General features: G+C 51.5%; 1 protein-coding gene across 1 annotated transcript in view; it reads left to right on the top strand.

Annotated features, from left to right (window-relative positions):
• Positions 1 to 9: 9 nt before the first annotated feature.
• Positions 10 to 16852, top strand: part of SRRM2 (serine/arginine repetitive matrix 2) — a 49456-nt gene continuing 32613 nt past the window's right edge. Inside the window, exons 1-3 of the mRNA XM_082262116.1 lie at positions 10 to 143; positions 10269 to 10528; positions 11089 to 11190. Coding sequence (XP_082118242.1) covers positions 10290 to 10528; positions 11089 to 11190 — 341 coding nt within the window. The 5' untranslated portion in view covers positions 10 to 143; positions 10269 to 10289. The remainder of the gene's footprint in view (positions 144 to 10268; positions 10529 to 11088; positions 11191 to 16852) is intronic.

Raw genomic sequence — 16852 nt, 5'->3', positions numbered from 1 at the left:
AGGCGGGGCGCGCACAGACACACGTGATCAGCGTACGCACGTCACGTCTCTCACGCGCCGTCCCAGAGTGTGGTGCGACACCAGCGGAGGCCGAACCGGAACCGACACCGAGCCGAGCCTGCCCGGGGCCCCGGGAGAGACAGGTGAGGGGCCACACCGATCACATGACCCTCCGCCCGGGGACACCGACCGTCCGGCCTAATATTACCGCCCTCCCCCCACCGGACATATGTCATCCCCGTACACCCGGGGGGGAGGGGCCTTTACCGACTCAGAGACACCCCACATGTCACCCCAAATTACCCCCAACCTCCCCCCAAAGCAGTACCTACCCCCCACATATCACCCCAAATTATCCCCCTCCCCCACATGTCACCCCAAATTATTACCTTCCTCCCTACTGCACCCCAAGTTATCCCCCTCCCCCACAAGTCACCCCAAATATTACCTTCCTACTGCACCCCAAATTATCCCCCTCCCCCACATGTCACCCCCAAATATTACCTTCCTCCCCCACATGTCACCCCTTGTTATCCCCCTCCCCCACATGTCACCCCAAAGCATTACCTTCCTACTGCACCCCAAATTATCCCCCTCCCCCCACATGTCACCCTGAAATATTAGCTTCCTGCTGCACCCCAAGTTATCCCACCCCACATGTCACCTTAAGTTATCCCCCCTCCCCCCACATGTCACCCAAAATATTCCCATGTCTGTGATGTATTCAGGTTTATGGGAATAAAAAATACTTTGTTTACTCTGAGTGCCGTCAGACTTTCTTCTCCAACACTCCCTCCCCTCCCTACAACCCCAAAATAGTCCCCCCCCCCCCCCCACGTCACCCCAAATTATCCCCCTCATGTCACTGCAAATTATCCCCCTGTCATCCCAAAATATTACCCCCCCCCCCCACTGCACCCTACTTGTTACCCTAAATGACCCCACTCCCCCACATGTCACCCTAAAATATTACCCTCCCCCCATGTCACCCCACAATATTGCCCTCCCCACACGTCACCCTAAAATATTATCCTTCACCACTGCATCCCACGTCACCCTAATTTATCCCACTTCTCACTCCGGAATATTCCCCCCCAGCAGTGTCCGGGGTCCCTCACTGGCAGGGCGGTGAGGATGTGGAAGTCTCTGCCACCATCAGTGTCAGCAGGAAGTACGACTCTTATATGGGGGTGTCTTAGGGAGCACAGGAAGTCACCACCCACAGGAAGAGCTGGTCTACATGTTCCCTCCCACTGAACCCCAACATATCCCCCCCCAAGTTATCCCTTCCCTAGCTAAACCTTAAAATTGACCCCCCCCCCCCAAAGTTCTCTTCCCTAGCTAAAACTTAAAATGTACCATCCCCCCTCAGTGCACCCCAACATATCCCCCCCTCAGTGCACCCCAACATATCCCCCCCTCAGTGCACCCCAACATATCCCCCCCTCAGTGCACCCCAACATATCCCCCCCTCAGTGCACCCCAACATATCCCCCCCTCAGTGCACCCCAACATATCCCCCCCTCAGTGCACCCCACTACTTCAAATTATCTTTCCCTAGCTAAACTTTGATATACCCTCTCCTCACTGCACCCCAACATCCCCCCCCCCCGACCCAAACTGCCCCTCAGCAACATTGAAATGTCCTTGCCACCCTTGCATCCATGCTTTACCCCTTCAACTTCCCACCCCAATGTACCCTACCACCTTATCCCACCCACCATGAACCCCGAAATAGGAGGGGGGTCTCCTATGGTCTATGATGTCCAGTGAGGGGGTCACATTGTATATAGAGGGGGCTCTATGATGTCCAGTGAGGGGGTCACATTGTATATAGGGGGGGCTCTATGATGTCCAGTGAGGGGGTCACATTGTATATAGGGGGGGGCTCTATGATGTCCAGTGAGGGGGTCACATTGTATATAGGGGGGGGCTCTATGATGTCCAGTGAGGGGGTCACATTGTATATAGGGGGGGCTCTATGATGTCCAGTGAGGGGGTCACATTGTATATAGGGGGGGGGGCTCTATGATGTCCAGTGAGGGGGTCACATTGTATATAGGGGGGGCTCTATGATGTCCAGTGAGGGGGTCACATTGTATATAGGAGGGGGCTCTATGATGTCCAGTGAGGGGGTCACATTATATATAGGGGGGAGGGGGCTCTATGATGTCCAGTGAGGGGGTCACATTGTATATAGGGGGGGGGCTCTATGATGTCCAGTGAAGGGGTCACATTGTATATATGGGGGGGGGGGCTCTATGATGTCCAGTGAGGGGGTCACATTGTATATAGGGGGGCTCTATGATGTCCAGTGAGGGGGTCACATTGTATATAGGGGGGCTCTATGATGTCCAGTGAGGGGGTCACATTGTATATAGGGGGAGGGGGCTCTATGATGTCCAGTGAGGGGGTCACATTGTATATAGGGGGGGGGGCTCTATGATGTCCAGTGAAGGGGTCACATTGTATATATGGGGGGGGGCTCTATGATGTCCAGTGAGGGGGTCACATTGTATATATGGGGGGGGGGCTCTATGATGTCCAGTGAGGGGGTCACATTGTATATATGGGGGGGGGCTCTATGATGTCCAGTGAGGGGGGTCACATTGTATATAGGGGGGCTCTATGATGTCCAGTGAGGGGGTCACATTGTATATAGGGGGGGGGGGCTCTATGATGTCCAGTGAGGGGGTCACATTGTATATAGAGGGGGCTCTATGATGTCCAGTGAGGGGGTCACATTGTATATAGGAGGGGGCTCTATGATGTCCAGTGAGGGGGTCACATTGTATATAGGGGGGGGGGCTCTATGATGTCCAGTGAAGGGGTCACATTATATATAGGGGGGAGGGGGCTCTATGATGTCCAGTGAGGGGGTCACATTATATATAGGGGGGAGGGGCTCTATGATGTCCAGTGAGGGGGTCACATTGTATATATGGGGGGGGGGCTCTATGATGTCCAGTGAAGGGGTCACATTATATATAGGGGGGAGGGGCTCTATGATGTCCAGTGAGGGGGTCACATTGTATATATGGGGGGGGGGGCTCTATGATGTCCAGTGAGGGGGTCACATTGTATATAGGGGGCTCTATGATGTCCAGTGAGGGGGGTCACATTGTATATAGGGGGGAGGGGGCTCTATGATGTCCAGTGAGGGGGTCACATTGTATATAGGGGAGGGGCTCTATGATGTCCAGTGAGGGGGTCACATTGTATATAGGGGGGAGGGGGTCACATTGTATATAGGGGGGGCTCTATGATGTCCAGTGAGGGGGGTCACATTGTATATAGGGGGGGCTCTATGATGTCCAGTGAGGGGGTCACATTGTATATAGAGGTGGCTCTATTATGTCCAGTGAGGGGGTCACATTGTATATAGGAGGGGGCTCTATGATGTCCAGTGAGGGGGGTCACATTGTATATAGGGGGGGGCTCTATGATGTCCAGTGAGGGGTCACATTGTATATAGGGGGGGCTCTATGATGTCCAGTGAGGGGTCACATTGTATATAGGGGGGGGCTCTATGATGTCCAGTGAGGGGGTCACATTGTATATAGGGGGCTCTATGATGTCCAGTGAGGGGGTCACATTGTATATAGGGGGCTCTATGATGTCCAGTGAGGGGGTCACATTGTATATAGGAGGGGGCTCTATGATGTCCAGTGAGGGGGTCACATTGTATATGGGGGGGCTCTATGATGTCCAGTGAGGGGGGTCACATTGTATATAGGGGGGCTCTATGATGTCCAGTGAAGGGGTCACATTGTATATAGGGGGGGGCTCTATGATGTCCAGTGAGGGGGTCACATTGTATATAGGGGGGCTCTATGATGTCCAGTGAGGGGGTCACATTGTATATAGGGGGGGGGGGGGCTCTATGATGTCCAGTGAGGGGGTCACATTGTATATAGAGGGGGAGGGGGCTCTATGATGTCCAGTGAGGGGGTCACATTGTATATAGGGGGGGCTCTATGATGTCCCGTGAGGGGGTCACATTGTATATAGGGGGGGGCTCTATGATGTCCAGTGAAGGGGTCACATTGTATATAGAGGGGGAGGGGCTCTATGATGTCCAGTGAGGGGGTCACATTGTATATAGGGGGGGGGAGGGGCTCTATGATGTCCAGTGAGGGGGTCACATTGTATATAGGGGGGGGAGGGGCTCTATGATGTCCAGTGAGGGGGTCACATTGTATATAGGGGGAGGGGGGTCACATTGTATATGGGGGGGAGGGGGCTCTATGATGTCCAGTGAGGGGGTCACATTGTATATAGGGGAGGGGGCTCTATGATGTCCAGTGAGGGGGTCACATTGTATATAGGGGGGGCTCTATGATGTCCAGTGAGGGGGTCACATTGTATATAGGGGGGGGGCTCTATGATGTCCAGTGAAGGGGTCACATTGTATATGGGGGGGGCTCTATGATGTCCAGTGAGGGGGTCACATTGTATATGGGGGGGCTCTATGATGTCCAGTGAGGGGGGTCACATTGTATATAGAGGGGGCTCTATGATGTCCAGTGAGGGGGTCACATTGTATATAGGGGGGGCTCTATGATGTCCAGTGAGGGGGTCACATTGTATATAGGGGGGCTCTATGATGTCCAGTGAAGGGGTCACATTGTATATAGGGGGGGCTCTATGATGTCCAGTGAGGGGGTCACATTGTATATAGGAGGGGGCTCTATGATGTCCAGTGAGGGGGTCACATTGTATATAGGGGGGCTCTATGATGTCCAGTGAGGGGGTCACATTGTATATAGGGGGGGCTCTATGATGTCCAGTGAGGGGGTCACATTGTATATAGGAGGGGGCTCTATGATGTCCAGTGAGGGGGTCACATTGTATATAGGGGGGGGGCTCTATGATGTCCAGTGAGGGGGTCACATTGTATATAGGGGGGGGCTCTATGATGTCCCGTGAGGGGGTCACATTGTATATAGGGGGGGGCTCTATGATGTCCCGTGAGGGGGTCACATTGTATATAGGGGGGGGGCTCTATGATGTCCAGTGAGGGGGGTCACATTGTATATAGAGGGGGCTCTATGATGTCCAGTGAGGGGGTCACATTGTATATAGGGGGGCTCTATGATGTCCCGTGAGGGGGGTCACATTGATTGTATATAGGGGGGGCTCTATGATGTCCAGTGAGGGGGTCACATTGTATATAGGGGGGGCTCTATGATGTCCATTGAGGGGGTCACATTGTATATAGGGGGAGGGGGCTCTATGATGTCCAGTGAGAGGGGTCACATTGTATATAGGGGGGAGGGGCTCTATGATGTCCAGTGAGGGGGGGCTCTATGATGTCCAGTGAAGGGGTCACATTGTATATAGAGGGGGAGGGGGCTCTATGATGTCCAGTGAGGGGGTCACATTGTATATAGGGGGGAGGGGCTCTATGATGTCCAGTGAGGGGGTCACATTGTATATAGAGGGGGAGGGGCTCTATGATGTCCAGTGAGGGGGGTCACATTGTATACTGGGGGGAGGGGGCTCTAATGATGTCCAGTGAGGGGGTCACATTCCAGTGAGGGGGTCACATTGTATATAGGGGGGGGGCTCTATGATGTCCAGTGAGGGGGGTCACATTGTATATGGGGGGGGGCTCTATGATGTCCAGTGAGGGGGTCACATTGTATATGGGGGGGGAGGGGGCTCTATGATGTCCAGTGAGGGGGTCACATTGTATATGGGGGGGGCTCTATGATGTCCAGTGAGGGGGTCACATTGTATATAGGGGGGGCTCTATGATGTCCAGTGAGGGGGGTCACATTGTATATAGGGGGGGCTCTATGATGTCCAGTGAGGGGGGTCACATTGTATATAGGGGGGGGCTCTATGATGTCCAGTGAGGGGGTCACATTGTATATAGGGGGAGGGGGCTCTATGATGTCCCGAGAGGGGGTCACATTTTATATAGGGGGAGGGGGCTCTATGATGTCCCGTGAGGGGGTCACATTGTATATGGGGGGGGGGGCTCTATGATGTCCAGTGAGGGGGTCACATTGTATATAGGGGGGGGCTCTATGATGTCCAATGAGGGGGTCACATTGTATATAGGGGGGGGGCTCTATGATGTCCAGTGAGGGGGTCACATTGTATATAGGAGGGGGCTCTATGATGTCCAATGAGGGGGTCACATTGTATATAGGGGGGGGGCTCTATGATGTCCAGTGAGGGGGTCACATTGTATATAGGAGGGGGCTCTATGATGTCCAATGAGGGGGTCACATTGTATATAGGAGGGGGCTCTATGATGTCCAGTGAGGGGGTCACATTGTATATAGGAGGGGGCTCTATGATGTCCAGTGAGGGGGGTCACATTGTATATAGGGGGGGGCTCTATGATGTCCAGTGAGGGGGTCACATTGTATATAGGGGGGGGCTCTATGATGTCCAGTGAGGGGGTCACATTGTATATAGGGGGGGCTCTATGATGTCCAGTGAGGGGGTCACATTGTATATAGGGGGGGGCTCTATGATGTCCAGTGAGGGGGTCACATTGTATATAGGGGGGAGGGGGCTCTATGATGTCCAGTGAGGGGGTCACATTGTATATAGGGGGGGGGGGCTCTATGATGTCCAGTGAGGGGGTCACATTGTATATAGGGGGGAGGGGGCTCTATGATGTCCAGTGAGGGGGTCACATTGTATATAGGGGGCTCTATGATGTCCAGTGAGGGGGTCACATTGTATATAGGGGGGGCTCTATGTCCAGTGAGGGGGTCACATTGTATATAGGAGGGGGCTCTATGATGTCCAATGAGGGGGTCACATTGTATATAGGGGGGGGCTCTATGATGTCCAGTGAGGGGGTCACAGCCTGCAACCCTGGCAGTGAATGGGCTGACAAGCCCAGGTGCCAGGACACAATTTCTAGTCACCATGGGCGGCCACCTGGTGCCTGGGATTTGTCGAGCCCTGACATATAGGGGGGGGGGTCTCCCGTTGACTATAATGTCCAGGTGTTGGTCTCGGGCAGTGAGGTGGTCACATTGTATATTGGGGGGATGGTGTTCAGTTGGTTGTCTCTCCTCCATAGTGATTGGTCTCTGGCAATGAGAAGGTGGCCTCACGTTGTATAGAGGCGAAGGGTCTCTTTGGGTTGTACAGTCATAGTGAATATATGGGGATTGGCCTCATGCGGTAAGGGGGGGGGGGGTCTCTTTGGGTTGGCAGTGTCATCATGGATGTATGGGGATTGGTCTCATGCGGTAAGGGGGGGGGGTATCTTTGGGTTGGCGGTGTCATCATGGATGTATGGGGATTGGTCTCATGCGGTAAGGGGGGGGGGGTCTCTTTGGGTTGGCGGTGTCATCATGGATGTATGGGGATTGGTCTCATGCGGTAAGGGGGGGGGGGGTCTCTTTGGGTTGGCGGTGTCATCATGGATGTATGGGGATTGGTCTCATGCGGTAAGGGGGGGGGGGTATCTTTGGGTTGGCGGTGTCATCATGGATGTATGGGGATTGGTCTCATGCGGTAAGGGGGGGGGGGGGGTATCTTTGGGTTGGCGGTGTCATCATGGATGTATGGGGATTGGTCTCATGCGGTAAGGGGGGGGGGGTCTCTTTGGGTTGGCGGTGTCATCATGGATGTATGGGGATTGGTCTCATGCGGTAAGGGGGGGGGGGGTCTCTTTGGGTTGGCGGTGTCATCATGGATGTATGGGGATTGGTCTCATGCGGTAAGGGGGGGGGGTCTCTTTGGGTTGGCGGTGTCATCATGGATGTATGGGGATTGGTCTCATGCGGTAAGGTGGGGGTCTCTTTGGGTTGGCGGTGTCATCATGGATGTATGGGGATTGGTCTCATGCGGTAAGGGGGGGGGGTATCTTTGGGTTGGCGGTGTCATCATGGATGTATGGGGATTGGTCTCATGCGGTAAGGGGGGGGGGGTCTCTTTGGGTTGGCGGTGTCATCATGGATGTATGGGGATTGGTCTCATGCGGTAAGGGGGGGGGGGGTCTCTTTGGGTTGGCGGTGTCATCATGGATGTATGGGGATTGGTCTCATGCGGTAAGGGGGGGGGGGTATCTTTGGGTTGGCGGTGTCATCATGGATGTATGGGGATTGGTCTCATGCGGTAAGGGGGGGGGGGGGGGTATCTTTGGGTTGGCGGTGTCATCATGGATGTATGGGGATTGGTCTCATGCGGTAAGGGGGGGGGGGTCTCTTTGGGTTGGCGGTGTCATCATGGATGTATGGGGATTGGTCTCATGCGGTAAGGGGGGGGGGGTCTCTTTGGGTTGGCGGTGTCATCATGGATGTATGGGGATTGGTCTCATGCGGTAAGGGGGGGGGGGGGGTCTCTTTGGGTTGGCGGTGTCATCATGGATGTATGGGGATTGGTCTCATGCGGTAAGGGGGGGGGGGTCTCTTTGGGTTGGCGGTGTCATCATGGATGTATGGGGATTGGTCTCATGCGGTAAGGGGGGGGGGGTCTCTTTGGGTTGGCGGTGTCATCATGGATGTATGGGGATTGGTCTCATGCGGTAAGGGGGGGGGGGGTCTCTTTGGGTTGGCGGTGTCATCATGGATGTATGGGGATTGGTCTCATGCGGTAAGGGGGGGGGGGGTCTCTTTGGGTTGGCGGTGTCATCATGGATGTATGGGGATTGGTCTCATGCGGTAAGGGGGGGGGGGGGTCTCTTTGGGTTGGCGGTGTCATCATGGATGTATGGGGATTGGTCTCATGCGGTAAGGGGGGGGGGGTCTCTTTGGGTTGGCGGTGTCATCATGGATGTATGGGGATTGGTCTCATGCGGTAAGGGGGGGGGGTCTCTTTGGGTTGGCGGTGTCATCATGGATGTATGGGGATTGGTCTCATGCGGTAAGGGGGGGGGGGGTCTCTTTGGGTTGGCGGTGTCATCATGGATGTATGGGGATTGGTCTCATGCGGTAAGGGGGGGGGGGTCTCTTTGGGTTGGCGGTGTCATCATGGATGTATGGGGATTGGTCTCATGCGGTAAGGGGGGGGGGTCTCTTTGGGTTGGCGGTGTCATCATGGATGTATGGGGATTGGTCTCATGCGGTAAGGTGGGGGTCTCTTTGGGTTGGCGGTGTCATCATGGATGTATGGGGATTGGTCTCATGCGGTAAGGGGGGGGGGGTATCTTTGGGTTGGCGGTGTCATCATGGATGTATGGGGATTGGTCTCATGCGGTAAGGGGGGGGGGGTCTCTTTGGGTTGGCGGTGTCATCATGGATGTATGGGGATTGGTCTCATGCGGTAAGGGGGGGGGGGGGTCTCTTTGGGTTGGCGGTGTCATCATGGATGTATGGGGATTGGTCTCTGGCTATAGGATTTTGGAAGTCATGATGCAAAAAGTTAATGTTAAATATTGTGCCCCAGGGGAATTTTTCTCTAGATTTAGAGTGGACATGGTGTGCCAGAGGTCCATGGATGGAAGACATGATGTAAAAATTCTCTACTTGGGGTGGCTGTTAACTCCCTTAGCGGTATCCCTGAGTGTGACTGGGGGTGGATTTTCCATGCTGTTATTGGTATCCCCGAGTAACGCTCGGGGTGAATGTGCAGAGCGCACAGCGCTGTCTCTTACCTTCTCCTGGCGATCCAGCGATGATCTCCCATTGCTGTGATCATCAGCCGAGATCCCCGCCGCTCCTCCGTCGGTCTGATGACTTCCTGATTCCGTTCTCTGCAGCAGCAGAACTGGGAGGGAAATTCAAACGTTGTGCAAAACACAAACACATAACATTTAGGGTCCATTCAGACTAGCGTGACTCGGTCACCTGACATTGATTAGTACAGGACCGGTTCTAATAGGAGCGACACAAGTCCCTTCCGACTTAGAGAAAGGGTCCTGTACTACTTTGGGGCGACCCGGAGGCGACTTACATAGACTTCAGTTATATGAAGTCCGTGCAAGTCACACCGAGGTTCACAGGTCGCCCCAGCAAGTCGTGTCACCCCTGTCTGAATGGGCTCTTATATTCTATATACACACACTATATATAACTATATATATATATATATATATATATAATAAAATTATATTATTGATTCGATTATAATTCATGCGTTTTGTGTTTCAAATTGATCACATCTGGGATGTCTATTAGACTCTTGTTTTGGTCAGGTTTAAGTCAGTAATTACTAAGAATTGTAGGCCTATAATACATAACGCCAAATTTCCATGAAAATAATTGTACCGCTTTTGGTACAGAATTCCTGACAGAATCACCGCCAGGGAGGTTAATGGGACGTCAGTTTTATATCCGTTTTTTTTTTTTCAGGTTTTGACCGTCTGAAGCACAATGTACAATGGAATCGGCTTACCTACTCCGAGGGGCAGTGGCACCAATGGATACGTCCAGAGGAACCTGTCATCGGTCCGACATAAGAAGGACCGCACCGATTATAAGTCTGAGGAGGAACTGAAGAAGCTGGAAAGTCTCCTGATGAAAAAACCCAACCAGGAGATTCTGGATCATGAAAGGAAGAGGAAGGTGGAGCTAAAATGTTTGGAGCTGGAGGAGATGATGGAGGAACAGGGGTAAGCGCTGCTATGTCAGCCAGGGGTTCACTGGGTCGGGTCTGTTTTGGCCAGGTGGGGGGGGGGGGTGGTGCTGTATTGGGCCTGTGTTGGGTGTGCACTAGGCTGGGTCTGTGACAGTCGGGGGGGGGGGGGGGGGAGGGGGGTGTGCACTAGGCTGGGTCTGTGACAGGGGGGGGGGGGGAGAGGTTGGGTGTGCACTAGGCTGGGTCTGTGACAGGGGGGGGGGAGAGGTTGGGTGTGCACTAGGCTGGGTCTGTGACAGTCGGGGGGGTGGGGGGGGTTGCATGCTGGATTGGGCCTGTGTTTGGGGGGGGGGGGGTTGGGTGCGCACTAGGCTGGGTCTGTGACAGTCGGGGGGGGGGGGTTGCATGCTGGATTGGGCCTGTGTTTGGGGGGGAGGTTGGGTGTGCACTAGGCTGGGTCTGTGACAGTCAGAGGGGGGGGGGGGTTGCATGCTGGATTGGGCCTGTGTTTGGGGGGGGGGGGGGTTGGGTGCGCACTAGGTTGGGTCTTTGTCCATGGTTGTGCGTGTTTCTCATTCTTCTGCTCTCATACAGGTACGGTGAGATGGAGATCCAGGAAAAAGTGGCCACATTCAGGCTCATGCTTCAAGAGAAGGACCTGACGGCCAGCAAGGAAGAGGAAAAGCTCAAAGCAAAGTACGTCCCTTCTACCTCTATCATGTCAACTCTTTTCCTTCATACGTCCCTCCACCTACAACTGACATGTCAGTGTATTGTTCATGCTGGAGAGTCTGACCTCCTGAGTATATATACCTCCTAATCCGTGTACCCCCACCTCCTGAGTATATATACCTCCTAATCCGTGTACCCCCACCTCCTGAGTATATATACCTCCTAATCCGTGTACCCCCCACCTCCTGAGTATATACACCTCCTAATCCGTGTACCCCCACCTCCTGAGTATATATACCTCCTAATCCGTGTACCCCCCACCTCCTGAGTATATATACCTCCTAATCCGTGTACCCCCACCTCCTGAGTATATATACCTCCTAATCCGTGTACCCCCCACCTCCTGAGTATATACACCTCCTAATCCGTGTACCCCCACCTCCTGAGTATATATACCTCCTAATCCGTGTACCCCCCACCTCCTGAGTATATATACCTCCTAATCCGTGTACCCCCACCTCCTGAGTATATACACCTCCTAATCCATGTACCCCCCACCTCCTGAGTATATATACCTCCTAATCCGTGTACCCCCACCTCCTGAGTATATACACCTCCTAATCCGTGTACCCCCACCTCCTGAGTATATACACCTCCTAATCCGTGTACCCCCACCTCCTGAGTATATATACCTCCTAATCCGTGAACCCCCACCTCCTGAGTATATATACCTCCTAATCCGTGTACCCCCACCTCCTGAGTATATACACCTCCTAATCCGTGTACCCCCACCTCCTGAGTATATATACCTCCTAATCCGTGTACCCCCCCACCTCCTGAGTATATACACCTCCTAATCCGTGTACCCCCACCTCCTGAGTATATATACCTCCTAATCCGTGAACCCCCCACCTCCTGAGTATATACACCTCCTAATCCGTGTACCCCCACCTCCTGAGTATATATACCTCCTAATCCGTGTACCCCCCACCTCCTGAGTATATACACCTCCTAATCCGTGTACCCCCACCTCCTGAGTATATACACCTCCTAATCCGTGTACCCCCACCTCCTGAGTATATACACCTCCTAATCCGTGTACCCCCACCTCCTGAGTATATATACCTCCTAATCCGTGTACCCCCCCACCTCCTGAGTATATACACCTCCTAATCCGTGTACCCCCACCTCCTGAGTATATATACCTCCTAATCTGTGTACCCCCACCTCCTGAGTATATATACCTCCTAATCCGTGTACCCCCCACCTCCTGAGTATATATACCTCCTAATCCGTGTACCCCCCACCTCCTGAGTATATATACCTCCTAATCCGTGTGCCCCCCCCCCCCCCCGATTACTCTGCTACGTTGGACCTCCCAGCATTGCATGGCTGGTTTTCACATGAAACAAAGTAATGGTCCTAAGCTTTTTTTATAATCCAGAGAAAGCTTTATTAACCACTTAAGGATCAGGCCTATTTGTTGTTTACAAGTTAGAATCAGTATTTTTGTGCTAGAAAATGGCTTAGAACCCCCAAACTATTTATATATATATACAGGGCTTTTTTCCGGCTGGAACTTGGGGGAACTCGGTTCCACCACCTTTGGCTCAGACCCTCTGTTCCTTGCTCACCACTATTACTTGTAAACACAGGGTCGTGGTTGAGTTCCTGCACCTTTTTTCTGAGAAAAAAAGCTGTGTGTGTGTATGTGTGTGTGTGTGTGTATATATATATATATAATTTTTTTTTTTTGAGAATAAAACGGCAGCTGTTGCATTATTTTTTTGTGGCTCGGTATTTGCGAATCGATTTTTAGAAAAAATACATTTTACTGCCTTAAAAAAAAAAAAAATAAACAGTAAAGTTAGCCCAATTTTTTTTTTCTATTAATAAAGATAATGTTACATCAAGTAAATCGATACCAAACGTCAGGCTTCAAAATTGCGCACGCTCGTGGAATGGCGACAAACTTTGGTACCTAAAAATCTCCATAGGCGATGGTTTAAAAACTTCTACAGGTTACCGGTTTGGAGTTACAGAGGAGGTGTAGGGATAGAATTATTGCTCTTGCTCTTGGATATGTAGTTCAGAGGGAAGGTACGCAGAGGTAGGTAGATATCAGAGGGAGGGTACTTAGAGGTAGGTAGATATCAGAGGGAGGGTACGCAGAGGTAGGTAGATATCAGAGGGAGGGTACGTAGAGGTAGGTAGATATCAGAGGGAGGGTACGTAGAGGTAGGTAGATATCAGAGGGAGGGTACGTAGAGGTAGGTAGATATCAGAGGGAGGGTACGTAGAGGTAGGTAGATATCAGAGGGAGGGTACGTAGAGGTAGGTAGATATCAGAGGGAGGGTACGTAGAGGTAGGTAGATATCAGAGGGAAGGTACGTAGAGGTAGGTAGATATCAGAGGGAGGGTACGCAGAGGTAGGTAGATATCAGAGGGAAGGTACGTAGAGGTAGGTGGATATCAGAGGGAAGGTACGTAGAGGTAGGTAGATATCAGAGGGAGGGTACGTAGAGGTAGGTAGATATCAGAGGGAAGGTACGTAGAGGTAGGTAGATATCAGAGGGAAGGTACGTAGAGGTAGGTAGATATCAGAGGGAAGGTACGTAGAGGTAGGTAGATATCAGAGGGAAGGTACGTAGAGGTAGGTAGATATCAGAGGGAGGGTACGTAGAGGTAGGTAGATATCAGAGGGAGGGTACGCAGAGGTAGGTAGATATCAGAGGGAGGGTACGTAGAGGTAGGTAGATATCAGAGGGAAGGTACGTAGAGGTAGGTAGATATCAGAGGGAAGGTACGTAGAGGTAGGTAGATATCAGAGGGAGGGTACGCAGAGGTAGGTAGATATCAGAGGGAGGGTACGTAGAGGTAGGTAGATATCAGAGGGAGGGTACGCAGAGGTAGGTAGATATCAGAGGGAGGGTACGTAGAGGTAGGTAGATATCAGAGGGAGGGTACGTAGAGGTAGGTAGATATCAGAGGGAGGGTACGTAGAGGTAGGTAGATATCAGAGGGAGGGTACGTAGAGGTAGGTAGATATCAGAGGGAGGGTACGTAGAGGTAGGTAGATATCAGAGGGAGGGTACGTAGAGGTAGGTAGATATCAGAGGGAGGGTACGCAGAGGTAGGTAGATATCAGAGGGAGGGTACGTAGAGGTAGGTAGATATCAGAGGGAGGGTACGCAGAGGTAGGTAGATATCAGAGGGAGGGTACGCAGAGGTAGGTAGATATCAGAGGGAGGGTACGCAGAGGTAGGTAGATATCAGAGGGAGGGTACGCAGAGGTAGGTGGATAGAAGTGCTCCATAAAATGCCAACTCCTGCAACACTATTTCCGGTGACTGCACTAAGCAGCCAGATTGGGATTTAATCGCTCCTTAATAAACAATTTTAGTCAACTGGCGGCCCTTGCACGCCCCTTCCTCAGAGCCCTCGTCTTAAAAAGAACCTTTTTTTATTTTTTCCCCCGCTGAGGAGGACAATAATTGCTCATACACAGCCAATTCTCCAGTGCGGAGTCTGTGGGATCCTGTACATACACTGTTTCCCTGAAAATAAGCCCTATTGAAAATCCTTGATCTCAGCCCCTCCCTCTGCAGTATTCAGAGGGGGAGAGTAGAGCTCCGGAGGGTCACGTGAGCGCCCAGCAGCGCTGTAAATAAGGTATTTTCCACAATAAAGTTACAAAAGGAGACACACTGCACATTACATAATCTTTTTTACAAAATCCATTACATAATTTTACAATGACTTTATCCAAGGTTTATTTTTGGGATTACAGAATGTCATAATGCTGATTTCTGAGCTGACAGGGAGAGAACTTTTTTTTTTTTTTTTTTTTTTTTACATTTTATTGTTTTATTCCAGGCTTTTTAGAACATAGAGAGGGCTAAATGACACAACACAAGCACTGTACTGTCTATATAATGCTTTAAATAATCAGGATATTCACTTTAGGGTTACAATCATTTGAAGATAGTCATTTATTGTACATACCGTAAATAAGGCATCCCCTGAAAATAAGCCCTAGTGTGGTTTTTGAAGCCAAAATTAACATAAGACCCGGTCTTATTTTCGGGGAAACGCGGTATTTCTGTTCCAGAGTCTGCAATTGGGACTCCAAACAACCTCCCCCCCCCCCCCCCCCCGTCCCGTCCCTCCCTCAATCTGGACGAGGCATGTTTTAATTTTAGTTGTTTCAGCAATAAGGCTACCTCTCAGAAATGCCTTAAATGCGTCCCATTGGACGAAATGGGAGTCAGTAGGGTCTTGCCATTAAAAAAAACTCAAGTATACTCCGCTTCGGATAATTTCAGCCAAAACTCATTGAATTTCCAGGGTTCCTTAGATGGTTTATCCTGGCAGTTTGTTTTCCAATCATGCCGTTCTAATAGGACTGCTGGCTGTAACCAATAGTATTCCGGCCCAATGGCGCCACCTATTGTCCATCAACAGAAGTGTAGATGCTGGTTCTTCAAAGGATTTTTCCGTGCAAACAGTAGGAAAAAAAACATGACGGGTGCTCAGCCTGCGAACTGGGACAGACCTCACTAACATGAGAGGCCGGTGATCTCCGGATCAAGCAGACAAACTGTAAACTTGTGGAAGTGTAAAAACTCAGTGGATTCCTTTCATAGCTCTCATCCCGGTTGGCAATATCATGTCCCCATCTGAACAAAATATTCAACTTGTAAAGTAGTAGGGGAGCCAAAAAGAGAGAATGTAGCAGCTTGTGGACTGTATCCCCGATAGTAGGACTAGAATCTCCATCCTCCTCCCCAACAGAACGCACATGGCCCCCCCTTCTCTGGTTGCAGCACACATACAAATGGCACCACCCTCCCCCCACCCCTCCCAGCACTTACCGGCCTCGCTCTTTCTTCTTCTTCTTTTTCTTGTGTTTTGGATGGAGATGGAGAGCGAGAACTTTCCGAATCTGCAACTAAACTGCAAGACACGGGGCATGGAATGAGGAACTGGAAGAGTAACCAAACACCCCTCCCCCCCCCCCCCCATACATCTCTCCAGCATCATTTCTAAGGGAATATTCCGAATGATCATCCCTGTGATTGGTGATCTGAAGATCCCAACCACCAGCAGCTGCCTATTACTGAATAGATGACTCATGTGATGGACCGGTTACTTGTAGGATTTCTGCTGCTGCTGTTGTTGTTCCTGGCCCTGCGGTTCGGGTCAAAGCTGCTCCCGTCCACATAATCATCGCTGATCCCAAATGCAGCCCGCAGACGCTCATTCTTCTTCTCATTCGCTTCCGCCAGCTGGTGGGTTTCAGAAACACTGAAAAGAGAAAGGAACAGATTCAGAGGAGGACCCCTTTATATGTTCTACAGCTCATGGATTATGGGAGGGGACCCTTCATAATGTTCTACAGCTCATGGATTATGGGTAGGGGGACCCTTCATATGTTCTACAGCTCATGGATATGGGTAGGGGGACCCTTCATATGTTCTACAGCTCATGGATTATGGGTAGGGGGACCCTTCATATGTTCTACAGCTCATGGATAATGAGGACCCCTTCATATATTATACAGCTCATGGATAATGAGGACCCCCTTCATATGTTCTGTAGCTCTTGGATAATGAGGAAGACCCTTCATATGTTCTACAGCTCATGGATAATGAGGAAGACCCTTCATATGTTCTATAGCTCTTG

Source organism: Pelophylax lessonae (assembly GCF_965119305.1).
Source record: "Pelophylax lessonae genome assembly, chromosome: 6".
Classification (NCBI taxonomy): Eukaryota; Metazoa; Chordata; class Amphibia; order Anura; family Ranidae; genus Pelophylax; species Pelophylax lessonae.
This window is presented reverse-complemented; position numbering and strand designations above follow the sequence as displayed.